General features: G+C 45.0%; 1 protein-coding gene across 1 annotated transcript in view; it reads right to left on the bottom strand.

Moving 5' to 3' along the window:
• The window catches only part of Mtap (methylthioadenosine phosphorylase), a 41,266-nt gene extending 21,704 nt beyond the window's left edge, over positions 1-19,562 (bottom strand). Inside the window, exons 1-4 of the mRNA XM_021159850.2 lie at positions 19,434-19,562; positions 8,838-8,924; positions 4,971-5,029; positions 532-699 (exon numbers count right to left, since the gene is read on the bottom strand). Of these exons, the coding sequence (XP_021015509.1) occupies positions 532-699; positions 4,971-5,029; positions 8,838-8,924; positions 19,434-19,466 (347 nt within the window). The 5' untranslated portion in view covers positions 19,467-19,562. The remainder of the gene's footprint in view (positions 1-531; positions 700-4,970; positions 5,030-8,837; positions 8,925-19,433) is intronic.
• Between the last annotated feature and the right edge of the window lie 3,361 nt (positions 19,563-22,923).

Here is a 22,923-nt window from a genome sequence, read left to right as displayed (position 1 = left end):
GTCAACCATAATAAAGACAACAGTCATTGACAGCAAGACGAACAAACCTGGAGGAATCTGGTGAGGTGAAGTAAGCCAGGCACTGGAAGAGAATACACAAACTCACATGCGATCTAAAACACTCAGAAGATGAGGAGACGACGACGACGACGGCACTTACCTGAAGCCTGGGAGATAATTGGCCAAAGGACATTAAGTTTCAGTTGAGCAGAAAGAGTACGTTTTTGAAACCTCCTGCGTGGCATGGCGATGTGGTGCATCTATTCCACAGTGAAAAATCAATGTTTGCATCCAAGCTAATTTGTGAGGTGTGTATGTGAAGTGATAGGTGAACATTATATAAATCACCATGTAATGTCCACATATAGCAATTACATTCATCAATATATAATATCTGTCAGTTTAGTTTAAAAAAAAACAGTAACAACAAAAAAAACCAACCTACAATGAGAAGCTTAAAGTGATTTTGTGACCTGCTCTCCCATCTCCGTGTTTCCCACACATCATCTCTCAGAGCCACTCAGCACTTACCTGTCAATGAATTGGTCAATGATGACCATGTCACCAGGCTGGATCTCCTCTCTCAAGGACCCGCAAGCTGTGGTCACGATGACATGTGTACAGCCCTCTTCCTTCAAGGCCCAGATGTTTGCCTGGTAGTTAACTTTTGAAGGCATGATGGTGTGTTGTCTGCCGTGTCTAAGAGATGGAAGTATGACATCCGCCGTCAGAGCAGGGAACTATAACAGTTACAAAGAAACGGCAAAACCAAGTTCCTGGTGGAGGCCTCCAAACCCTTCTGCCTCACCGAGTCAACTATGAAGCTGTTCATTGATGTCCTGCTCTTCTGGATGACAGACCAGCTCTTTCATGACCACTGTTCCGGGCTTAACTGGATCAAAGCTTTTATTCTATCTATCTATCTATCTATCTATCTATCTATCTATCTATCTATCTATCTATCTATCCATCCATCTATCCATCCAGGAGACAGGATTTTCTGTGTAGCCCCAGCTGCCCTGAAACTTAGACGCCCACCTGCCCCTGCCTGAACTGTAGATCTAACCTTGACCTGGACCACAGGGCTGTGACTATTCTTGGAGACAGGGTTCAGGGTCCTTTTTTTTTTTTGAAAGAAAAACTTATTTTGATTCATTTCTCAATACATTGTTCAATATAATGCCAATTTTCTTTTTCTGCTTATTTTATGTATGTGAGTACATTGTAGCTGTTTACAGACACATCAGAAGAGGGCATCAGATCTCATTACAGATGGTTGTGAGCCACCGTGTAGTTGCTGGGATTTGAACTCAGGACCTTCGGAAGAGCAGACAGTGCTCTTAACCACTGAGCCATCTCTCCAGACTTTATAATGTCAATTTTTAATGGCAAAAATTTGTTGTTGTACTGAAATTTGACAATGCTCTAGAGAGCCACTACTTTCCTCAAGAAGTTGTAAGCAGCGAGAAAGAGAAAGCACAACTTTCTAAGAGTGTAGTAACTGAAGCCACGGGCCCGCAAGGCCCACAGCTTCTATTTTAAAACTGGCATGAACATTTCTTAGTTGGTAACAGAACTGAGAAATGGAGAACAAGACATGGACACCAAAGGTAGCACTGTATATATGGCAATAACAGTGGACAAAAAGGTTCTTAAAAATTATAGAAAAGGAACCAATATTTTAGTTAAAGTTTAAAAAAAATCTTTCTGTAGATAAAAATTCAATGCTTACCCCAAAGTGTTTATACAGACATATCATAAAACATGTTTTATATATATAATTGTTTCTCAATTAAACCTGGATCCAGACCGATAGCATAACATAAAGCATTTCTTCTGTCAAGACTAGCCATCTTGCCGGGAGTGGTGGCACACGTCTTTTTCCCAGCACCTGGGAGCAGAGGCAGGTGGATTTCTGAGTTCGAGGCCAGCCTGGTCTACAGAGTGAGTTCCAGGACAGCCAGGGTAATACAGAGAAACCCTGTCTCGAAAAAAACCAAACCAAAAAAAAAAAAAAAAGACTAGCCGTCTCAGTTTCCAATTTCCCTAAGGTTAGTGCATTAGTAAATATAATGACCTGACATCTTTTTTTAGTAGCTACAAATCAAGTGGGCATTACCTTTTCAAAGGGTTTCCAGGTTAAATGCTGCTTCATTAGGATGGTATGCATATCATACCTATGACAAGCCCCATAAAGAATTATTACTACTGTGGTGGTGGTTGCAGCGGCAGCTCACACCCTTAACGCCAGCACTGGGGAGGCAAAGGCGGGTGGATCTTTGAGTTTGAAGCCAGCTTGTTTTACAGAAAGAGTTCTAGCATAGCCAGGGTAACAAGGAGAAATTCTGTCTCAAAAAACCCAAACCAAACAAAAAGACCAAAACCAAAACAAGCAAACTAAAAAGGAATGGAAATATTACTAAAAAATATCGACCCGCAACCCCCAGGGGAGCCAATTCCTTGACCTCTGAGTCCTAGCTACCGGAACCTCGAGGAGCCACTTCATGTTATTTACGCCTTCGTAATCCAGGCTCACTGGACTTCTTTGCTTCCATTCTTAATTTTCGCTCAGGCCCTGACCCTCTTTAGATCTCAGCACCAAGATCAAGAAGTATTCTCATCTACACCGCATACAACTACAACACTAATGTCCCCTCTATGTCTCCTTGGTGCCCACCTCTAAAACTACAATCTGCCCCAAGGGCTCTGCCCTTGTTTTCTTCCGTAGCATCTGTCATGTAAATATCACTCTGTTGGACAAACATATGCACTTGGTTAAAATTATTTGAGCACCTGAAACCCACGAACCTGAGAATCCACATTCATTTAGGAAACTCAAGCCAACAGCTGTAAACTGCTCACTATTTAAAATTCATTTTAGGGGGCTGGAGAGATGATGGCTCAGTGGTTAAGAGGACTGGCTGCTCTTCCAGAGGACCCAAGTTTAATTCCGTGCACCTACACGGCAACTCCCAACTGTCTGTAATACCTATTTCAGATCAAACATCCTCATACAGGCACACATGCAGGCAAGATACTAATGTGTGTACATAAAATTTATTAAAATTAATCTTAAAACTCACATTGGTTACATGGCATTTTTATGTTCTTATGAGCAATATTTTATAAAGATGCCCAGACTATCAGGCCTCTTGAGAAACTAACACAAGTAATGTCCTACTGAAGTAGTTTTGTCAAGAGTTCATTTTTTTACCTGCGATAAGACAGAAATACACTAGAAGCAAGTAACACACAAGCCTGCCTTTGCTCAGTGTTTGAAAGGTTTGTTTATAACTTACGTACTTACTCAGTATTGGAAAGTCCACTTAAAATCTATTTTATATGCCTATTTGAATACGCACCTACATGTGTGCTATTATTTATTCAAGTAGTCACAATTAGAAGAGTGGAAATATATCCAAGCATTGGAGTAAGAACTTTGGGCTTTGGTAGGCAACCATTTTTGGTTCAAAGCTCTCTCATTGACTTTCCTTCTGGCCTCCCAAAAGTCACCCAGCCCACTTGAAGACAGGATCCCCCCCCCCCCCATCAGTAAAACCCATAATGAAATAGCTATGTGCTTGACAGAGCTGTTAAATATGCCTCCCTATCATCCTGTTCTTATTTAAAGAGAATTTTCTGGGGCTGGTGAGGTGGCTCAGTGGGTAAGAGCACTGACAGCTCTTTTGAAGGAGTTTAAATCCCAGCAACTACATGGTGGCTTATAACCACCCATAATGAGATCTGACGCCCTCTTCTGGTATGTCTGAAAGTTACAATAATAAATCTTTGGGCTGGAGTGGGCAGGGTTGACCAGAGTGAACAGAGGTCCCAAAAATTCAATTCCCAACAATCACATGAAGGCTCACAACCCATCTATCTGTACAGCTATAGTGTACTCACATACATAAAATAAATTAATAAATTTTAAAAAAAGAGAGAATTTTCTGTCTTCTCTTAATAGCTAACAAACTGTGGACCAACACAGCACACCAAGTTTCCACTCTGAGCTCATAGATGACATCTAAGGAGGGACCCATCATTACCCAGAAATGCACACATTTTCCTAGGGCTCACCTCCAGAGCTCTCAGGAGGTTTTTCCAGAACAAATGAAACATCAGTGTAATTTAAATAATCGTTTCTTCCCTGAGCTTGAGAAAAAAATAGGCAGCTCTCTAGCAATGACCACAGACCAAGGAAAGAGACTTGTCTGAAACCCATAGGGAGGGACAATTAACAACTCCATTTTAGTTTTGCTGGCTTCCAAGGGTCTTCTACTTCACTGTTCCGGACAGAGCTTTGAATAGTCCCCTTTCCATGTCTTACATAATAAAACCAACACATGTAAGTGTGGGCTGGCCTGAGACTGGTTCCCCACCACTAGACCATGCAATCCTTCTAGAAGGTACCACCTGATGACATGCTTGAGAGAGTCAGTCTGCGGGCCACACGTGAGCAGGGGAGTCCCTCATGACGGTGCTTTCTTTCTGTGCAGTGGTGTATCCCACTAGCTCTGTTCGGGGAGCGAGTAGATTCGCACAAGTAACCCACATCAGTCCAGGGACGCCTAACCTCCCCTCCACAGAACAAGAACTCCTCCTACACAAGGATCAGGATCTGTCATGGACAAAGCATCTTATTATCTGATCGCTGGAAGAAAGGAGATCGTGAAAGGAAATAGCTTTTCCGTGAGAACGGAAACGGAAGCTTCAGAGGAGGGTAAACCAACTATGTTACAGACTGATGTGGGACTCGAGATCTCCGACTTCCTAAAGATTTGAAATCTGAACTTATCTTAGGGCCTCGTGTGGTAAACAGAGTCCTGACTCTACAGACATACAACTCACACCTACATTATTACCTGTTCCCAGACTTTAAGTTAAATTTAAACTCTCCCGAAGTAGTAATGTTTAAAAATAAAACAAAGCCAAAAAAAAAAAAAAACCCAAAAAACCTTTAAATACTTTACCTTGCAAGAAGTACACAATCAACGTTCTTTATCTTCCCCAAAATTAAGGCGTCAGATGGCTGCATGCAATGGAAAAAAATAAACAGCTACGGCTTAGTCATTTAAAAACACACACAGAGAGTTCTTAAAAGTTAGAATCATTAAACAACACAAGAGACTGGTAGGAACTTGGCGTTTGAAGCTACAGCACAGGGAAAGGAGTTTAGATTTTTAATGATCGACATTATCGTCAATAAATATTGACTGAGCTCTTGGCTAGCATGGACTACACAGGTTCTGATGGCAGCAAGTGCCCCAGGAGACCTTACATGTGTTGATGGCATTTGGATGGTTCAAGACATGGTGTGAAAGGCAAGGCTGAGGATTTAAGAAAACTGTGGGGTTACCAGGAGCTCAGTGACAGAACCGCATGCTTGTGATGTCCAGGCCTAAGTCGGCCACTTGAAGTGTCACAGGGAAAGACAGGAGAACCAATGTCCATTAAGAAAGCCCAAGGCTAAGAGCAAGATGAGAAAGAACTTGGAAGAACCCAGGTCAGGTGAAGAACTTAGCTGAAAATGAGGGCATAGCTGGGATGCAAGCTCTTCTCAGAGGGCTTCTTGTCAGAAGAATGCCCGTGACTAGAGGAGGCAATGTGGAATTAGGAAGGTGGATGCCTTGCTCACACAGCCTCGGCGGGATAATATTATCTGGCTCATCTGGGTCAGAAGATGTCACTTTCATACTGACTCATCCAGTCAGTCACCAGTCTGTGGTGCGACCTGGACTCTAAATTAGAAACAGATTTGAATGGAAAATGAACATCTTGACTTCTAGAAGTGTAAACCAAGAAGTCACGTGTGTGTTCAATAGCCATGGCATCAGTCTCCTGTAGTTTAATGGACACCTCAGCTGAGGAAATTCAGTGCTAGGACCTCTGGCCTTGTAGGCTGTCCACACAAAACCAACTGTTACTCTTTATTTAAAAAAAAAAAAACAAAAAAAAAAAAAACAAGGGCTGGAGAGATGGCTCAGCAGTTAAGAGCACTGACTGCTCTTCCAGAGGTCCTGAGTTCAAATCCCAGCAACCACATGGTGGCTCACAACCATCTGTAATAAGATCTGATGCCCTCTTCTGGTGCATCTGAAGACAGCTACAGTGTACTTAGATATAATAATAAATACATCTTAAGAAAAAAAAATCAAGCCGGTAGATTCCCAGAGGCCTGCCAGCAGCAGCAACAACCAGGTGACAAACCCCTGTCCCCAATCCCCTGCCTAGAACACTTCACCCAAATACAAAAGAATCTACCTTCTTCTCAGCACCTCAGGGAACATTCTCCAATATTGGTTATATACTTGGTCACAAAGCATGTCTCAACAGATGCAAGAAAAGTGTAATAACCCCTGTATCTCACAGACCAACATGGATTAAAGCTGGACTTAACGACAGAAAGCCTCCACCCTCATGGAACTGGAACAACTCTCTCCTCAGTGAGCATGGGTCAAAGAAATAAAGGAATTAAAAACCTTCTAGAATCTAGTGAAAACAAATGGACAACATACCCAAAGGGACGAGAGCAGTGCTCAGGGGAAAGGTCTCAGCACCGAGTGCTTCATCACGCTAGCAGTAACAGCACAGCACACACAAAGCTCTGGAACAAAAGAGGCAAACACACCCAAGAGGAGTAGACTGCAGGAAAAGATCAGACTCAGGGCTGAAATCAATAAAACAGAAACAAAGAGAACAACACAAAGAATCAATGAAACTAAGAGTTGGTTCTTTGAGAAAAATCAGCAAGATGGACAAACCCTTAGCCAAACTAAAAGGCAGAGAGAAAATATCCAAACCCTTAGCCAAACTAAGGCAGAGAGAAAATATCCAAATTAATAAAACAAGAAAAGAAGGGGGGAGGCATAACAACAGACGCCAAGGAAATCCAAACCATCATTAATTCTTTTATTTCAAAGAACAGTCAAAAGGACAAAATGGCAGCCTATAGAATGGGAAAAGATCTTCACCAACCTCACATTTGGCAGAGGACTGATACCTAAAATATACAGAACTCAAGAAACTAGGTATCAACAAACCAAATAACCCAATTAAAAAATTGGATACATTGCTAATCAGAATTCTCAACAGAGGAATCTCTAATGGCAAAGAAGCACTTAAAGACATGTTCAGTGTCCTCAGTCATCAGGGAAATGTAAACCAAAACGACTCCGAGATTCCACCTTACACCTATCAGAATAGCAAAGATCAAAAACTGAAGTGACAGCACATGCTGGCGAGGATGCGGATCAAGGATGTTCTAGCCTCCATCCTGGTGGGAGTGCAAACCTGTACAACCACTTTGGAAATCAATTTGATGGTTTCTCAGAAAACTGGAAAGATGTTTACCTCAAGACCCAGCTAGACCACCCCTTGGGCATACACCCCAAAAAAAAATGCTCCACCATACCACAAGGATACTCGCTCAGCTATGTTCATAGCAGCTTTATTCATAAATAGCCAGGAACTGGAAACAACCCATGTCCCTCAACTGAAGAATGGATACAGAAAATGTGGTATAGCTACACAATGGAATACTACTCAGCTATTTAAAAAAAGACATCAAGAAATCTGCAGGCAAATGGATGGAACTTGAGAATGTCATCCTGAGTGAGGTAATCCAGATTCAGAAAGATAAACATGGAATGTATTCACTTATTATAAGTGGACATTAGTCATAAAGTACAGGATAACCACACTACGAATCACAGAACCACAAAAGGTAGGCAACAAGGACAGCCCAAGGAGATCACACTTGAATCTTGCTGAAAGGGGTAAATCCATTAGGCATGGTGGGAGGTATAGAAGGAGTGGACTGTGTAGGGGAGGCAAGAGGGGTGTGAACAGGAGGGACCATGTGGAGGGAGAATGGAAGAGAGAGTACTGGGAAAGACAACTGGATTGGGGTGGGGACATCTCTGGGATGAACTAGAAACCTAGGACAATGGAAACCCCCAGGAATCTGTGAGGACGACCCTAGCTAAGATTCCCCAGCAACGGGAGACATGGAGCCTGAACTGTCCGTCTCCTGTAATCACGTAAGACTTCCTATGGGGGGATGGGACACCAAACCAGCCACAAAACCTTAGACCCACAATTTGTCCTGCCTACGGGATATGCAGGGGTGAGGGCTGAAGCAGGACTTGAGGGAAGGGACAGCCAATGACTGGCCAGCTTGAGAACCACGCCATGAGAGGGAGTCCACTCCTGACAGTATTATTTATATTCTGCTCTATTCGCAGACAGGAATCTAGCGTAAATGCTGTCGGGAGGGGCTTAGCTTAATGCAGCAACCACTGGAAGCTGATGTAGAGACCCCGAGCCAAACACTGAGTGGAGATTGGGGAATCCTGTGGAAGAGGGGCGAAGAGGGATTCAGGGAGCCAGAGAGGTCAAGGACACCACAAGAAAACCTAGAGTCTAACCTGGGCTCATGGGAGCTCATAAAAACAGAACTGCCAACCAGAGTGCAGGATCGGGATGGACTTAGGCCCTCTGCACATAAGCAGCAGATGTGTAGCTCTGTCTTCATGTGGGACCCTAAAGTGGGAGGGGGGGGGTGTCTGTACACTGTCTGCCTTTGGATCCCTTTCCCCTAGCTGGGCTGCCTTGTCCAGCCTCAGCGGGAGAGGATGCACCTAGCCTTGCTGGGATTGGCTGATGAGCTTGGAACTCGGGGGGGGGGGGGGGGGCAGGGGAGGGGTAGGAGGGAGGGACTGGACCAGAGGAGGAAGAAGATCTGATACAGATGTAAAGTGAATAAATAACTTAGTAAAAACAAAGCCAGCCAGGCATAAGCACCGGCCAAGCCAGCACTCCGGCAGCGGGACACTAACCTTGCCGAATGGAGTATCCACATATTTCTCAGTTCTTCCTTCTAAAATTTCGGGATCATCCAAGCCTGTTCCACCAATTATTCCAATCTAGGGGAGAAAGGAGAAGAAAGAAGACGGTCACATCTGGTCATGCTTCATTTTAAGCAAAGATACTTAACCGTATTTACAGGCCCATTCTCATTCCTACCAATCCCCAAAGGGAAAGGACTCGGAAGATTACCGAAGAACAGCAAACCCGTAAAAGCCCTTTAGTTAAAAAGAATCAAAGCAAAAACCCCCAAACAAAACAATAAAACCCGATGGTCTTTTCTATTTTGTTTTTTTAAGATTTATTTGTTTATTCCATGCATATGAGTACACCACCATTGCTCTCTTCAGACACACCAGAAGAGGGCACCAGACCCCATTACAGATGGCTGTGAGCCACCATGTGGTTACTGGGAATTGAACTCAGGACCTCTGGAAGAACCGTTGGTGCTCTTAACTGCTGAGCCATCTCCCCAGCCCCTTCCATTCTTGACATAGCCAAAACATAGGCCGCTGTTTTTGACTGCACCACATTTACTGCCAATTAAATCACAAATAAACAGAATGTGACTTTTAGGTTAGAAATTGAGCCCAAATGTTGTAGAAAGATTTTTCTGATCAAGGTTGCTTCTCTACCACATTTACTACGGAGTAAAGAAAGCTTGATATAAAAACTTAGGCCTATTTCTTTGATAATGGTTTCTTTTTACTATACCATGATCTTTTATAAGAAATTTTCTTTGCATGCCACTATAACCATCTGGAAGGGAATGCAGGTTAAAGATGAGTGATGTGACAAGCCCATAATAATCTATCTATCTATATATATACTAAGTCAAAGGCTGTTCATATGTATACATATACAGCAGACAGTATTTCATACATTGCATAATTCAAATGTTTATTCAAAGTAATTAAATTTTTTTTTTTCCGAGACAGGGTTTCTCTGTGTAGCCCTGGCTGTCCTGGAACTCACTTTGTAGACCAGGCTGGCCTCGAACTCAGAAATCCNCCTGCCTCTGCCTTCTGAGTGCTGGAATTAAAGGTGTGTTTCCCCCCCCCCCCACCCCGCTAGTAGTTTTAATTTTTAAGTTTAAGCATTTTTTTTTTAGTTTCCTAAGACTTCCTGGAAATCCATGTTCTTAGAAAAAGTGGAGAAAGAAACCTGATCCTTTGAGTTGATCTGGAGTTGGAGGGATGGCTCAACAGTCATGAGCATTTCCAGCAACCACACAGTGAGTGTCTCTCAACCATCTGTACCCCAGCTCTAGATCCGACACCTTCTTCTGGCTCTGAAGGCAATGTGCATATATGGTTGCCAGACACACGCAGACCAAACACCAACGCACATAAAATAAAAATAAATGAATCTTTTTTTTTTAAAATGAGTTGATCTAACAAAGCCTGAGAAACAAACCAGAACAATTACAAAGACAAACATTAAAGTCTTAACATTAAAAAACTAAGTAACATTATCATTATGAAACTTTATGTTGACTCCCTAAAGAAGACAGGACGTAAACAGGTCAACAGCAGGCTACAACATGGGGCTTTGGGAGAAAGCTCATAGAAAAAGACCCCAGCACTTTTTACAGTGAAAGGGTGTAAATGAATTGTCACTTAATAATATTCTTACAAAGTAAAATAGAAGTATCTGGCTCAACAGGGTAAAGTTCCAAAATAAAGAATTTGTGAGATTTTGCTGTAGGATGGCAGATTTACATTTCCTGGTGGCTAAAACAGTTGACACTGATGCCACCTTGTGGTACATTATTGAAATTACAGCAGATGTATTTTATATCAACTAAAGGGGAAAGACCGACCAGTCAACATACTGGTGTTTTCAAATCAACAACAGTTATTTGTTTAATATGCTTAAGGTCAACCAATCTATAAAATCACTCTGTTTTACAAAAGCCCAGCACTTCTGCTGGTGTGGCTTCTCCTGCATCTTTCACATATCTGGGCTAACAGACTGTCCAGCCCTGTCCTCACACTGGGCAAAAGAAAGCAACTTAAGAAACAACGATCAGTCAGTCGACTCATTGGGAATTTAGCTACTAGGCTTAGAGGCAGGAGGATCAGAAGTTCAAGACTGTCTTTTGATATATAGGGAGCCTGTGGCCAGCCTGAGCTACAAAACATAAAACAAAAGCCAAAAATCAAACAAAAACCAACCAACCAAACAAACAAACAAAAAAAAAACCTTCAAACTTTTTACTTATGACCGCTTTGCTCAATCATTTCAAGAAGTTCCCTAGGCTACCCCACCTCAGATTTTGAGTCAACACTGACCTGACCTTTCAGGCTTGAATACGAAACAGATCTCATTTTGTTTTGGAAGCACTCTCAGAATGCAGCAAGCTAGCACAGTAGGAATGAAAGCAGCAATCGGAACAGGCTCGCTCCTGAAACTCGTCCTCCCTCATCTGCCAGCTCTGCTTCAGTCCAACCCCTCCCAGCGACACGACGACGGGCCTCACTAGGGATCTCAGGCCTCAGCGAGGAGTGGATAGTACCTGGCAGGAAAGAAGACTGACCAGGAAGACCACAGCAGTCTACAAAGCCCACCCGGCCATCCAGCTGGCTCTCACTGTTAATGGAAACCTGTACCCTCACCTAAACCTACACCTGCTACAGGAAACCAGACTGGCAACTGAATACTGTACTGCCACACCAGGGAACAAAACAGGACCTTGATGGAGGCCTGCAGTGTCAACATGTGGCCCACAGCACCACCTGCTGGCAGCACAAGCAAAGTACAGCTGGATGAAGCTCCAAGCACTTCATCCTAGGTTAGCGCTGAACCCTATCTGATTTTCACAGACCCTCTCTTACACAGGTCCTACAAAAAGAGCAGCAAACGGCTCAAGTCGTTTTCCAGCTTGAGCACCGTGTGCCAACTCCTAACATCCTCTGGGGACTCCCAGGAGCTCAAAGTCTACTAGGAAGAGTCACTGCCCATGATACAGAGACCGACCCTTGGTCCGGGGCAAGCTTTTGCTCAAGGTGACGGAACACACTATAGAGAGGCTCTGGGTAGCTGGGTGAGCATCTAAGGCAGTGGTTCTCAACTGTCCAAATGCTGTGACCCTTTAATACAGCCCCTGACTTGTGACCACCAACCATAAAATTATGTTAGTTCATAACTGTAGTTTTGCTACTGTAATAAACCTTAATGTAACTATCTACTATGCAGTCCCCAAAGGGGTGGTGACCCACGGGTTGAGAACCGAGATCGAGGAGGACACCAGTGAGAAACCCATCAACCACTCTCAGGAGGCAGCAATACCTTGTCAGGTCCCAAATCCAGGTGACTCTAGAATGCCTAAAAATGGGTTAAAGGGCTGAGACAGAACGGATGGATCAACGGATGGATCCAGGAAGTCTTCACTACACAAAACAAGGTTTCTGAAAGAGGGCCATGTTTAACTGTTCGATTTCCCACCAGTCACCTCAAAAAGAATGCCTGCGACTATGGACCTTACAGCTACATTCCCTGAAACAGATGTTACGTACCTGTCTGTCTCAAGGTACCCTATGCACTTCCCCTGGTACCTCAAAACCAGGACTTCACCTATCTTACCTGGTCTCAGGATCCATCCTTTTGAGCCCTGTATGTCCTGCCTCCCAGAGGTACTCTCAAAACACCAAAGATAGAACAGCTGAGATGAACCCTCGTAACGAAAATGGGTGGCTTTTGAGCATGTCAAGTTCAAGGTGAGGAAAGACAGCTAGGGTGGGATCTGGTCCAATCCCTATCTGGGATTTCAGTCCTTCAGCTCCAGTTACCACCAACAAATATGGAGGGGCTATGTGTGTGGTTTTATAGGATCCCATTTATGGTCCTGATTTACGGGGACCAAGAGGCCAAATGCTTGAGCCCGAGAGGTCTGTACAAAACCTGCAATACGAACTAGACAGCACATCCCCAAGGTAAATGTGATGGTCTGTATATGCTTGGCCCTGGGATCGGCAGTATTGAGGTGTGGCCTTGTTACAGCAGGTGTGTCACTGTGGGCGTGTGCTTTAATACCCTCGTCCTAGCTGCCTGGAAGTGGGTATTCTGCTGGCAGCCTTCAAATGAGGATGTAGAACTCTTAGGTCCTCCTGCGCCATGCCTGGCTGGGTGCTGCCATGTTCCTGCCTTGGTGATAGTGGACTGAACCTTTGAAATTATAAGCCAGCCCCAATTAAATGTTGTCCTTCTAAGAGTTGCTTCGGTCTTGGTGTCTGCTCACAGCAGTAAAACCCTAACTAAGACAGTAAGCTTTCTCCACAGGGAACGCCTATGGGCCAGACTGTGCCCCAGTCCAAACCTATATACAGATGTTGTGATGCTCACTACTTGAGTGGATTTGGAGTCACAACCTAACGGACACAGATACACCCAGAAGGAAGAGCACAAGGAGCCTGCCTGCACATGGAAGCTCCCAGAGAAGCTTAAAGATTCTACGGGCTGATGGACTCATTAGAACTTCTGGATTGGGGCTGATCCAGAGTCAAATCCTAGGCCACACCCCTGGTTCTCTTGCCCACCGACAACCTATCTAACATCCTAGTTTCCAGGAGGCAAAACCTTCTGGAATCTTCTGGTTTAGCAAACCACTAAGTTCTAGCAACTGGAAGCCAAGACGCTCATCAGATGGAATCAGAGAGACTGTATGCTGTCTAGTCTCAGCTCCCACCAATGTATTTGAATTTTATCCTGTAACAAAATAAACTTCATGAAACCACCGATAGAACATTTTCTTTGGGGCCACTTGTATTCATGTTCCTGGGATGCAACATACTGATTATTCTCTTTGAGGATTTTTTTTTTTTTTGGTCAAAATATATGGAAACCATGGCTACCCCAAATCCAAACCTCAAGGAGGGTTACCACAGAAGAAACCAACTCTCTTGGCAACCCTCTAGTTATCTGGGACAAGTAGCCTCCAGTCCTGTGAGATACTGTCCCTGAGCAGGCTCTCCAGCCCACTGAGCTCCGCTAAGGCCATCCCAGCAACCTAACACAGTCATAGAAGTCGGAGGAAATAGGAAAGCCTGGAAGATCCAAACAGCCTCCGGGCACCCTGAAGCTGGTACACTTCACAGATGAAATGGACTATTTGGTTTCTCAGGGGCCTCTTCCTCAAAACTCACTGCACTCCCGTCAAGTCTCCTTTGCTTGTGGAATAAGGGCAGGATGTGGCCTTGCTATTCAGCTGATGGATATCAGCAGTCCCTCTATGCCAAATGTTAGACCCCAAACTGCAGAGGATCTGATAACTGGATTTTATCCAAAGCATGCATTTTATCTGAAGCTTGCTGGTTGGTTCCAGTGTGTTGCTCTGCTTAAAACACAAATTTGTACAATATGAGCTAGCGGAATATATCAGGCTGCATAACGACCCCTTCCTAGGCTAGTCACCTGGCATTCTGTCACTAGGACACAAAATATGTGAGAAAATCAACCCTAAGGAGGAAAGGTTTGGCTCAAAGTTTTACTCTGTGGTCACTTGGGCCCTACGGTGAGGCAGAATATGGAGGTGCAGAGGAGGAGAGAGGGAAGCTGCTCAAATCACAGCTGCAAGGCAGCAAAATGGGCGTCTGTGGTTCCAATACCCGTGCTACATTGTAGTTCCGATACCTGTGCTAGCCGCATGCCTCACGGGACTTAACTTCCAGAGCAAAGCTGACCTCCTATCTGTTCCATCTCCCCACTTCCTAACAGCCGTAACCTTTAGCATGTGGGTTCTCAGGGGATATACAAGAGGCTCCTCCAAAAAGATGTTGACACCCCAACCCCAGAACCTATAAATATTATTCTGTGTAAATAAGATGAGATGGGAGGCTATCTGGATGGGCCCTCCATGGAACCTTAGGGGTTCTGAGAACAGGAAGTTAAGAGGGAGAAGGGCACGTGTTGATGGAGGGTATAACTGTGGAGCAGGGAGACAACTATGCGAATGTCTCTAGAAGCAACGGAGTCAAGCCAATGAGTTCTTCCTACCCGAGATCCCAGTTAAGGATCTCGGAACCATCATATACAAATATTTATCTTATCTGTTTGTTTTCTTATTTTTTTCCCTATGTGGCTCAGTTCCTACCTCTCCTAACCAGGCAGTCTCTCAGGCAATGGCCTAGGGGGTCCTTAACCAAATATGCGATCACTTTCTTGGGGCATCTGAGAGTATGTATGTAACATGCATGTAACATGTATGTAACATGCATGTACCATGTCAGTCTGCCACAGGAGGGAAGAGGTGCTGTTGGCACTTTGTAGGGGAGAGGCTAAGGGTAAACTCTGTGTGCTGCAAAGCTCAGCACAATCTGACAGAACAGTGGCAACCATGCTCAAGGCAGTCCAGAAGAGAGGTTTAAAAGCCATCTTCCAAACCAGGACCCTCTGACTTTGAAGTCTACTACTGACCTACAGAGGGACCATATTCCCTCCCTATCCAACTAAACATGGTTAACATTATTTTCCTATCCCTCAGTGGAGAAACTAGCCAGGGGCATAACTGGATCGCTGAAGCAGTTCTCCAAACCCCCCTCCCTCTCCGGATGCCAAGGATTTGCTTTGCCTTCTCTATGATCAAGCACACTGCCAGCCCATGGCTAAACCTGGACAATGTTTCTCTCAAGTCCTCTTGGGCAATGTGCTCCTATGAATTCATGGCCTCTGCCTCCTGCTGTCTCCATTTATCTTCTACCCTTTGACCCTGGACATACTCTGCAGCTCTTCTGCTGCTGTGAGAGAAGCATCCTCATCCCTCATGCTTTAGCGCCCACTTGGAAATGCGTTAGTGGAAGGAATCCTGTACTCAGCCTCCTTACTTCTATTTGGAAAGGACTGCTCAGCACCTCCAGGGGTGGAAGCCAGACACAGGAAGCACCCTTTCCCTCTTGCTATCCACCCCCCGCCCCCCGCCCCCTATCTCTACTCTGCCTGCAGAACCTCACTACGTCTCTGGCTGCCAGCCCAGACTGGCACAAGCGCCATGGCTTCTGGCCAGATGTTGTCCTTTGCCCAGTATAGGCAATTCTGTACAGAGCAGCCAAGGAATCACTTAAAAAATATAAATCAGACACTACCTCTCTGTTCACAATCCTTAAATGGCTTCCAAAGCATTTAGAATCAAATCCAAAATTTGTTGGCTTCATTTATTTGTTTGTTTGTTTATTTATTTACTTATTTAGATAGGGTCTTACTGTATGTACATAGTTGACTCACTGTGTGTTCTACATAGTTTAAGGCTAGCTTAAAATTCTGCCTCCCTCTGCCTCAGGGTACTAGTAAATTCTCTATTGTGGTTTATATCCTGAAGGCCTACTATACCCAACTAATTCTCGAGATCACAAGTACAGACGGTGGTTTCTATTTCAAGGCCGTTGTGCTCAGTTCTTGCCCAGCCTTTCCTCAGTCCTAGCTGTCCACGTAATTCCAGGTTCCTTATCATCATTTCAACTACTAGCCTGTCTTTGATGTGCCTAAGTAGCTATAATAAAATCAGACTTACAAACGTATTTCTCACAATCTGCAGGCCCTTGGAGAACTCAAGATGATGGCCAATTCAGTATCAGGGAGAGCTAGCTCTTTGGTTTATAGATGGTCCCTTAAATGGCAGAACCATGTGGCTCTTAGGGCCTGATGCCTTTTACAAAGGTGCTATTGCCATCAGGGAAGCTCTAATAGCCATGACTTAATCACCTCCAGCCAGTCCCATTCTCCTCCAACAACCAGTCCGGGTAGCAGAGCTTAAAAACCAACGCCTAAAGGTCTTTTCTGCCACTCCCAGGATCCTGACAGCTCCCTCAGATAACTTAGTCTTCCAGCCCCAATACAAGACAAACTTAAAGAAATCAGGGATGCTGTTTCACTCAACTGTGCATTCTCAGAGCCTGGCAGGTTTCCAATAAGTATTTTTTTGGGTAGGATTCTGCTGGTAGACAGACAGATTACATCGAGATCATGAGCATTATACTGTCCCTACAAAACGGGATGCTTTTCAACTGAATGGTCTATCATATTTCTTAAACCAAACGGTATTGGATTTAAACTCGAACCCCTGGTAATATTTCCATTTACAAAGGAAGGTACCAGAGTTAGCATTAATGGAGCAAGCACTGAGCTGGGCGTGTGACATAAATCTAACAAAGCTCAAAGTAGGAGTGATCAGCACTGGCCTTCTAGCAGAGGTCCCTAAGAGAGTCCAGGCCTCTCCGGCCCAGTGTGGGAAGATTCTCACTGAGGTACACAATAAAACAGTTGCTTCTCAGAAACGGATGGAATGGTGCATGCCAGAAGCCACCTGCTGGACACAAACGTGCCTCCTACGCCCATACAGTGGTTTTCCCGCAGAGGCGGCCTGCATAGGCATGCAGCCCCAGCTCTCGATGTCCTCCCCACTCAGAGGAAAACAAATGAAACTATTGTTTAAGGACCAAGAAATATCTCACATCTACTTGCTGGGAGTGCCAGGCTGTAAGTCTGTCATTATCTAGGAACCTGTACGAGACACGTTAGCTGATCTGTCAGCTTCACACCTGTAAGAAAGAATCTGTGTGGTCTTATGATCTCAAATGAACAATCCATCCATGCTACCTGATGTCCAGATAAAATACAGTGTGTGTGTGTATGTGTGTGTGCACGTGCGCGAGCCCGTGGTTAGCCAGGGCTAGACATCAGGTATCTTCCTCAGGTTAAACTTAACCTGTTTTTCAGTGAGAAAGCCATTCTCGGCTGGCTAGTCTTCAACCCTGTGTCTTCCTGAGTTTCCCTGTGTCTTCCTCTCTATTGGCAGGACTGTGGATGCTGGCTTCTGCCACCAGCTCCCCAGCAAGGGTGCTGAGGGTCCAAATTCATGTTCTCACACTTGGGCAGCAAGCACTCCAGAGATGGAGCCACTTCACTCTTGCGCTAAGATATCCTTTGTATAGGTTATTTTGCTCTGGATGGGGCCCCTTCCTGTTTTCTATGTGGGGTGCTGCCTTAGCAGCTTGTGGAATATGGTGTTGGCATCATGAATTTTTATTAGCAATGCCCTAACCTGTTGCAATCTCAAGAAGAGGACTCAGCAGGTATTCGGAGCACCATTTATATCTCTAAGTTTTATTTCAAAAGCTTGCCAAGATAAAAAATTACATATCATCCAATATTTACTACATAGCTCCTTCTGCTCTTAAGTGGACCACATTCATTTTGCAGGGAAACTGTGGTGGGCAGAAGGCTAACCTGATTAAAGCAAATTCTTTCTGTTGAGATATGCTGGTCCTTGCACAGATTGTATTATCCTGACTGGACTGATTAAGTGTGAAGTACTAGCTATTTGGTTTTACTCACATTGTGGGACAGAGATGACAAATAGATTTATCTTCAAATCACAGGCCTCTACCTCAGTGAAATTTCCAGCCTACCATATGTTAAAATCTCCACTTTATAAATAAGTACCTACTGTACCTTGCACATGAAGACCCTTTCTGCCCCGTTCCAGTTGACTGGAACCATGGCTTTCTATAAATGTAAATAATCCTTCTCAAAATGGAGAAAAGAAAAAGTTGGCCCCTATGACCGAGTGCAGCAACCTCTCGCTGAGTGGCTCATGAAGCCCTGCAGGGTCCCAGTATACAAAGCCCTGGCACGCTGCAGGCTAAATGCAGAGATGGGCCTCTTGCAAGGGCATCAAACGGCACTGCAGGCAATCAAAAAGGATGCCTGAAGAAAACCGTGCACTTCCTGTATCATGGGTCAGAACTTCCTAAACTGAATCAAATTAACTGCGTTCCTGGCTAATAATAAACAGCCTAGAAAGGACTTAGCCACCAGTTTTTCCTGGGCTCCGTTATTTCACTCTCTACCCATTAATCAGGATGTGTTTAAAACCCCCAGGGGAGGCTCACTCCAACTCTCAGAACCCATGCTCTCATCTGGCCAGCTGTTCCCGGCGCACAAGAGTCCCTTGTGTCCAGATCTCTGGAGACCTGAGGCCTAAGAAAATAACTCTAACTTTCAAGGTTGCAAAGCGGTTTAAAAGACAGAGGCCTCCAGTCTGGAAGCGGTCCGCGCTGTTTCAGTATTTAAAAAGTCTCAGAGCTCCCTCAGCTCTGCGCTGCCGAGGTAACACAAAGCAAAAGGAAATCTAAGTTTGGAGGGGGAAATAAAGCCGAAGCATGCAAAAGAGCAAGTGCCAGATCTCCCACGTGGGCCTAGTCAAAGTAGCGGAAGCTTAAGTCCCGTAAGACTAGAGGGACCGACGCAGCAGCCGCAGGAGCTGAGCCACGCGCCAGCTCCCGCCTGGGGGGAGTGGTACTAAAAGAGGGTGGCAGCTGGGCGCAGTCCCCTCCACCACCCCGCTCCCCCCTCTATTACCCCACTCCCCATCAGAGCCCCGGTTACCACTGCTCGGGCCCGGAATGCAGATGAGTTCAATGGCTGGGGAAATCGGGGTGGCGCTGGGTGCCGCGCGCCCTGTCCCCTCCCTGCTGAGCGGTGGGTGGGGGGCGCTCGGGCTGGGGACTCAGCCCGGAGGCTCGAGAAGGAACCCTGCAGGGCTGGCCCATTCGCAGCTTGTAGGGTGATCTCACCTTCACCGCCGTGCAGGCGGAGCCCGAAGCCATGTCTGCACCCGAGAAGTCCACAGCGGGCCGCAGCGTGGGACCGGGAGGAGACTGCGGGGCCGGCGCGGGAGTAAGCAGTGCGGGGACCCACGGGCTCTGGCTCCTCCTCTTCCTCCCGGGGAGCGCGGGATTGGCTGTTCTCCTCCACCCTCCTCCTCAAATCAGGTTCCCGCCTCCAGTCCGCTTTGCAGAGTTTTCGGCTTCTCGGGGCTTCGGTTTTTACTGTGCAGCCTGATGACGAGTCCATGATCAAGATATAAAAGCCACTTAGGATGTGCTTGGCACTTTGTCTTTTAACTGTTTCACAAGAACGTGGTGAGGTAGCGCATTACTGCCAGTTCTGCGGCGATTTGGTTGCCCGGGTGGCCAGGGCTGTAAAATCAGGGCCTGCCGCATTCCTGGGCTTTGGGGAGGGCGGAGGGAAACTGAAGAGTGCTAGCTTGAGATTCCCGCCCCCCACAGCTCTGATTTACAAACTGGTTTATTTAGCTTCTGTTTGGCGGGAAGCTTTTAAGGAGGCAGGACCCTCCCCAACACCCAGCCTGATGCTACCAGGCAAGGGGCACTTTAAAAAATCCTTTATACAATGGCTAGTGGTGCAGATTTGTAATCCCACTCACTCATAAAGCCTGGTCAGCAAGCAGTATGGCAAGTTCAAAGTCTTACTTGGTTACAGAGTGAGTTCAAGACCATCTTGAGCAATATTAAGAGTCTATCTCAAAAATAAACAGAGGGCTTGGTATTTAGCTCAGCACTAAAGTATTTATCTAGCATTCAAGGAGACACTAGCTTCAATCCTCACTCCAATAAAATAAGCAAAAATTAAAACAAAACTTTCTATGCCAGGGCAGCATACGGTACAGCAGGATTCAGGTCAGGACCTGTGTCTCTGTGATGCAATACCAGCAAGACCCACTCTGACCCCAGCGACCTTTCCCCTGGATACTCCCTCTGAGAGGCCCTATCCCTTCCCTACTAGGACGATTCATTATAGCCTTTGATGGTACAAGCTGCGCCAAACAAAATGCTGGGCAGCAGCTATCTTATTTTTTTCTTAGTTTATTTCATTATTTATATGTATGCACACACAAATACCTGCAGGTGTGTTTGTGTGTGTGTGTGTGTGTGTGTGTGTGTGTTTGTCCAGAACCCAGCCTGCAGCTGGAGTAACAGGCAACTGTGAACTGCCTGATATAGATGATTCTGGAAACTGAATTTACCTCCACAAATGCTCTTAACCTCTGAGCCATCTCTCCAACCCTGGGTGACAGCTATCTTTCTTTCTTTTTTTCTTTTTTAGATTTATTTATTATTATATCTAAGTACACTGTAGCTGTCGTCAGATGCTCTAGAAGAGGGCATCAGATCTCATTACAGATGGTTGTAAGCCAACGTGTGGTTGCTGGGATTTGAACTCAGGACCTTTGGAAGAGCAGATAGTACTCTTAACAGCTGAGCCATCTTGCCAGCCCTGGGTGACAGCTATCTTAAGGGTGGTCCCCTGAAATATAGAAAAAGCTACAAATTTCTCTGTGGTTGGGAAGGAATCAAGGAAGGAAATTCTGTTTTCTTCTTCTCAGCAGTGTTAATTGAAAGTTCCCAGAGAAAAAGTACCCTTGACATCGCATTTTACGAGGCTGATTAACTGATCAGGATTGTGGAGAGCTGGGAAGTTTCTGGCCCAGAGCCTACCTTGCCCTGTCTTGCCCCACTAAGTGGTACTCATTACCTGTGCCTTATTGTCCTTGTGCCTATTGAGTAAATCTTTTGGAGTGTACAAAGCTAGCTCCCACCAATCCCAAAGGCGAGCATCATCGATAGCATCTGCAGCCTACACTCCATCCTTTCCTGTAAGTCACCTGTGTGATGTTTTCAGGAATACATTCAAAGTGTCTTCCTGTGTGACTTTGTTGTTGTTGTTGTTGTTCCATTCCTATGACAACTTGGTGACAGAAATTGAGTTAAAACAATTGGGTTATTTAAGTTATGATCTAGTCAGAGAAGACCCTAGCTATATGACCAAGGTATTTGTAAATATATTTGAGTCCAGATCTTTTATCTGGGAGCATGGGGCTGGGAGGAAAAACAGGACCAAGCTACTACAGGAGACGAGAACCAATTTCTATGGATTGTTCTTTGACCTCCCCATGAATGCTCAAAGATACACACACACACACACACACACACACACACACACACACACAATCTACTACAAAAATAGAAAAAAAATTAGGAGCCTGAGAATACTGATGGATGAAAGTACTTCCCTAAAGGCCTCTCAGCTGATGGATCTGTTGGGTCTTTGGAAGCCTGCCACTCAGTGTGGATCCAGTGCAGAGCATGCAGGAGACAAGGAGCTTTATGGCCGGGAGAGAAGATGGATCTTATCTGCCCCTCCCCCTGCCATCCTCTCACAATCCCCCCCACCCCCTTCTCCTCAGAAAGAGTGGAGGCCTCTCTGGGTATCTCCCCACCCTGGCACATCAAGTCCCTAAGAAGCTAGGTGCATCTGATAAGAGGGATCTTAACCAAACTTGGTGTCAGCAGGTCTAGACTCTTCTCCTCACCGCCTTTCTGTGGAAAGCTGGACACATTAGACAAGTTGGATTTTTATAAACATAAAAGATCCCTGGATGGAGAAGCCTGGTGAGGACTACAATGCCCTTTAGAGCTTTCCTCCTGCTGTATGTGGGCCACACTCAAGCATTTCCTATTAAACAAGGGATGCCAGTGAAGATGGACTTCCTGCTCAGGGTTTCTTGGGGTTGTAGCTTATATTTCAGGGAAGAAATTTGTACTTCTAGACAAAATTGAAACATTTCTCTGTACTCTTCTAAGAAATGAGGCACCCCAATATAAGTTGTTGTTTATTACGGTTTTTTCTCTGTGTATGGGGATGTGTGGTTCAACCAAAGTCATTCTACCCACCAGAGGACTCAGTAGCGCCCCCACTGTACATTACAGAAAAGAGACAGCAGTGTGATCTGACACTACAATAACAACCATAGGATTTTTGATGGTTGATTATCTATTTTCTAAACTATGTTATTAAAAAGATGTGAGTGTGTATGCATGTATTTTGATTATAGGTGCTTGCAAGTTCTAGCTGTGCAGGTGGAGGTCAGAGACAGCTCATAGGAATGGTTTTGTTTTTTGTTTGTTTTGCCTGCTCCCTGTGGGAACTGGGATCTAACTCATTAGCTCTTCTGCATGCAAAGCCCTCTATCCACTGAGATATCTTGCTAGAGCAAATAATTTAATTTAAAAGAACATGTGAGTGAGGCATCATTTGGGAGGCAGATTTCTGAGTTTGAGGCCAGCCTGGTTACATAGTGAAAAGACTCAATCTCAAAAAAGAAAAAGGAGCCAAACCAGAATATTCTAACATATCTAGTCCAGCCTTGTCATAAATAATTTCTGTGAAGAATTGTGTTACAGTTTGATAAAGATTGCACTG

This window comes from Mus caroli, chromosome 4 (genome assembly GCF_900094665.2).
Source record: "Mus caroli chromosome 4, CAROLI_EIJ_v1.1, whole genome shotgun sequence".
Classification (NCBI taxonomy): domain Eukaryota; kingdom Metazoa; phylum Chordata; class Mammalia; order Rodentia; family Muridae; genus Mus; species Mus caroli.
The sequence above is the reverse complement of the archived record's forward strand: the minus strand, read 5'-3'. Positions and strand labels throughout refer to the sequence as shown.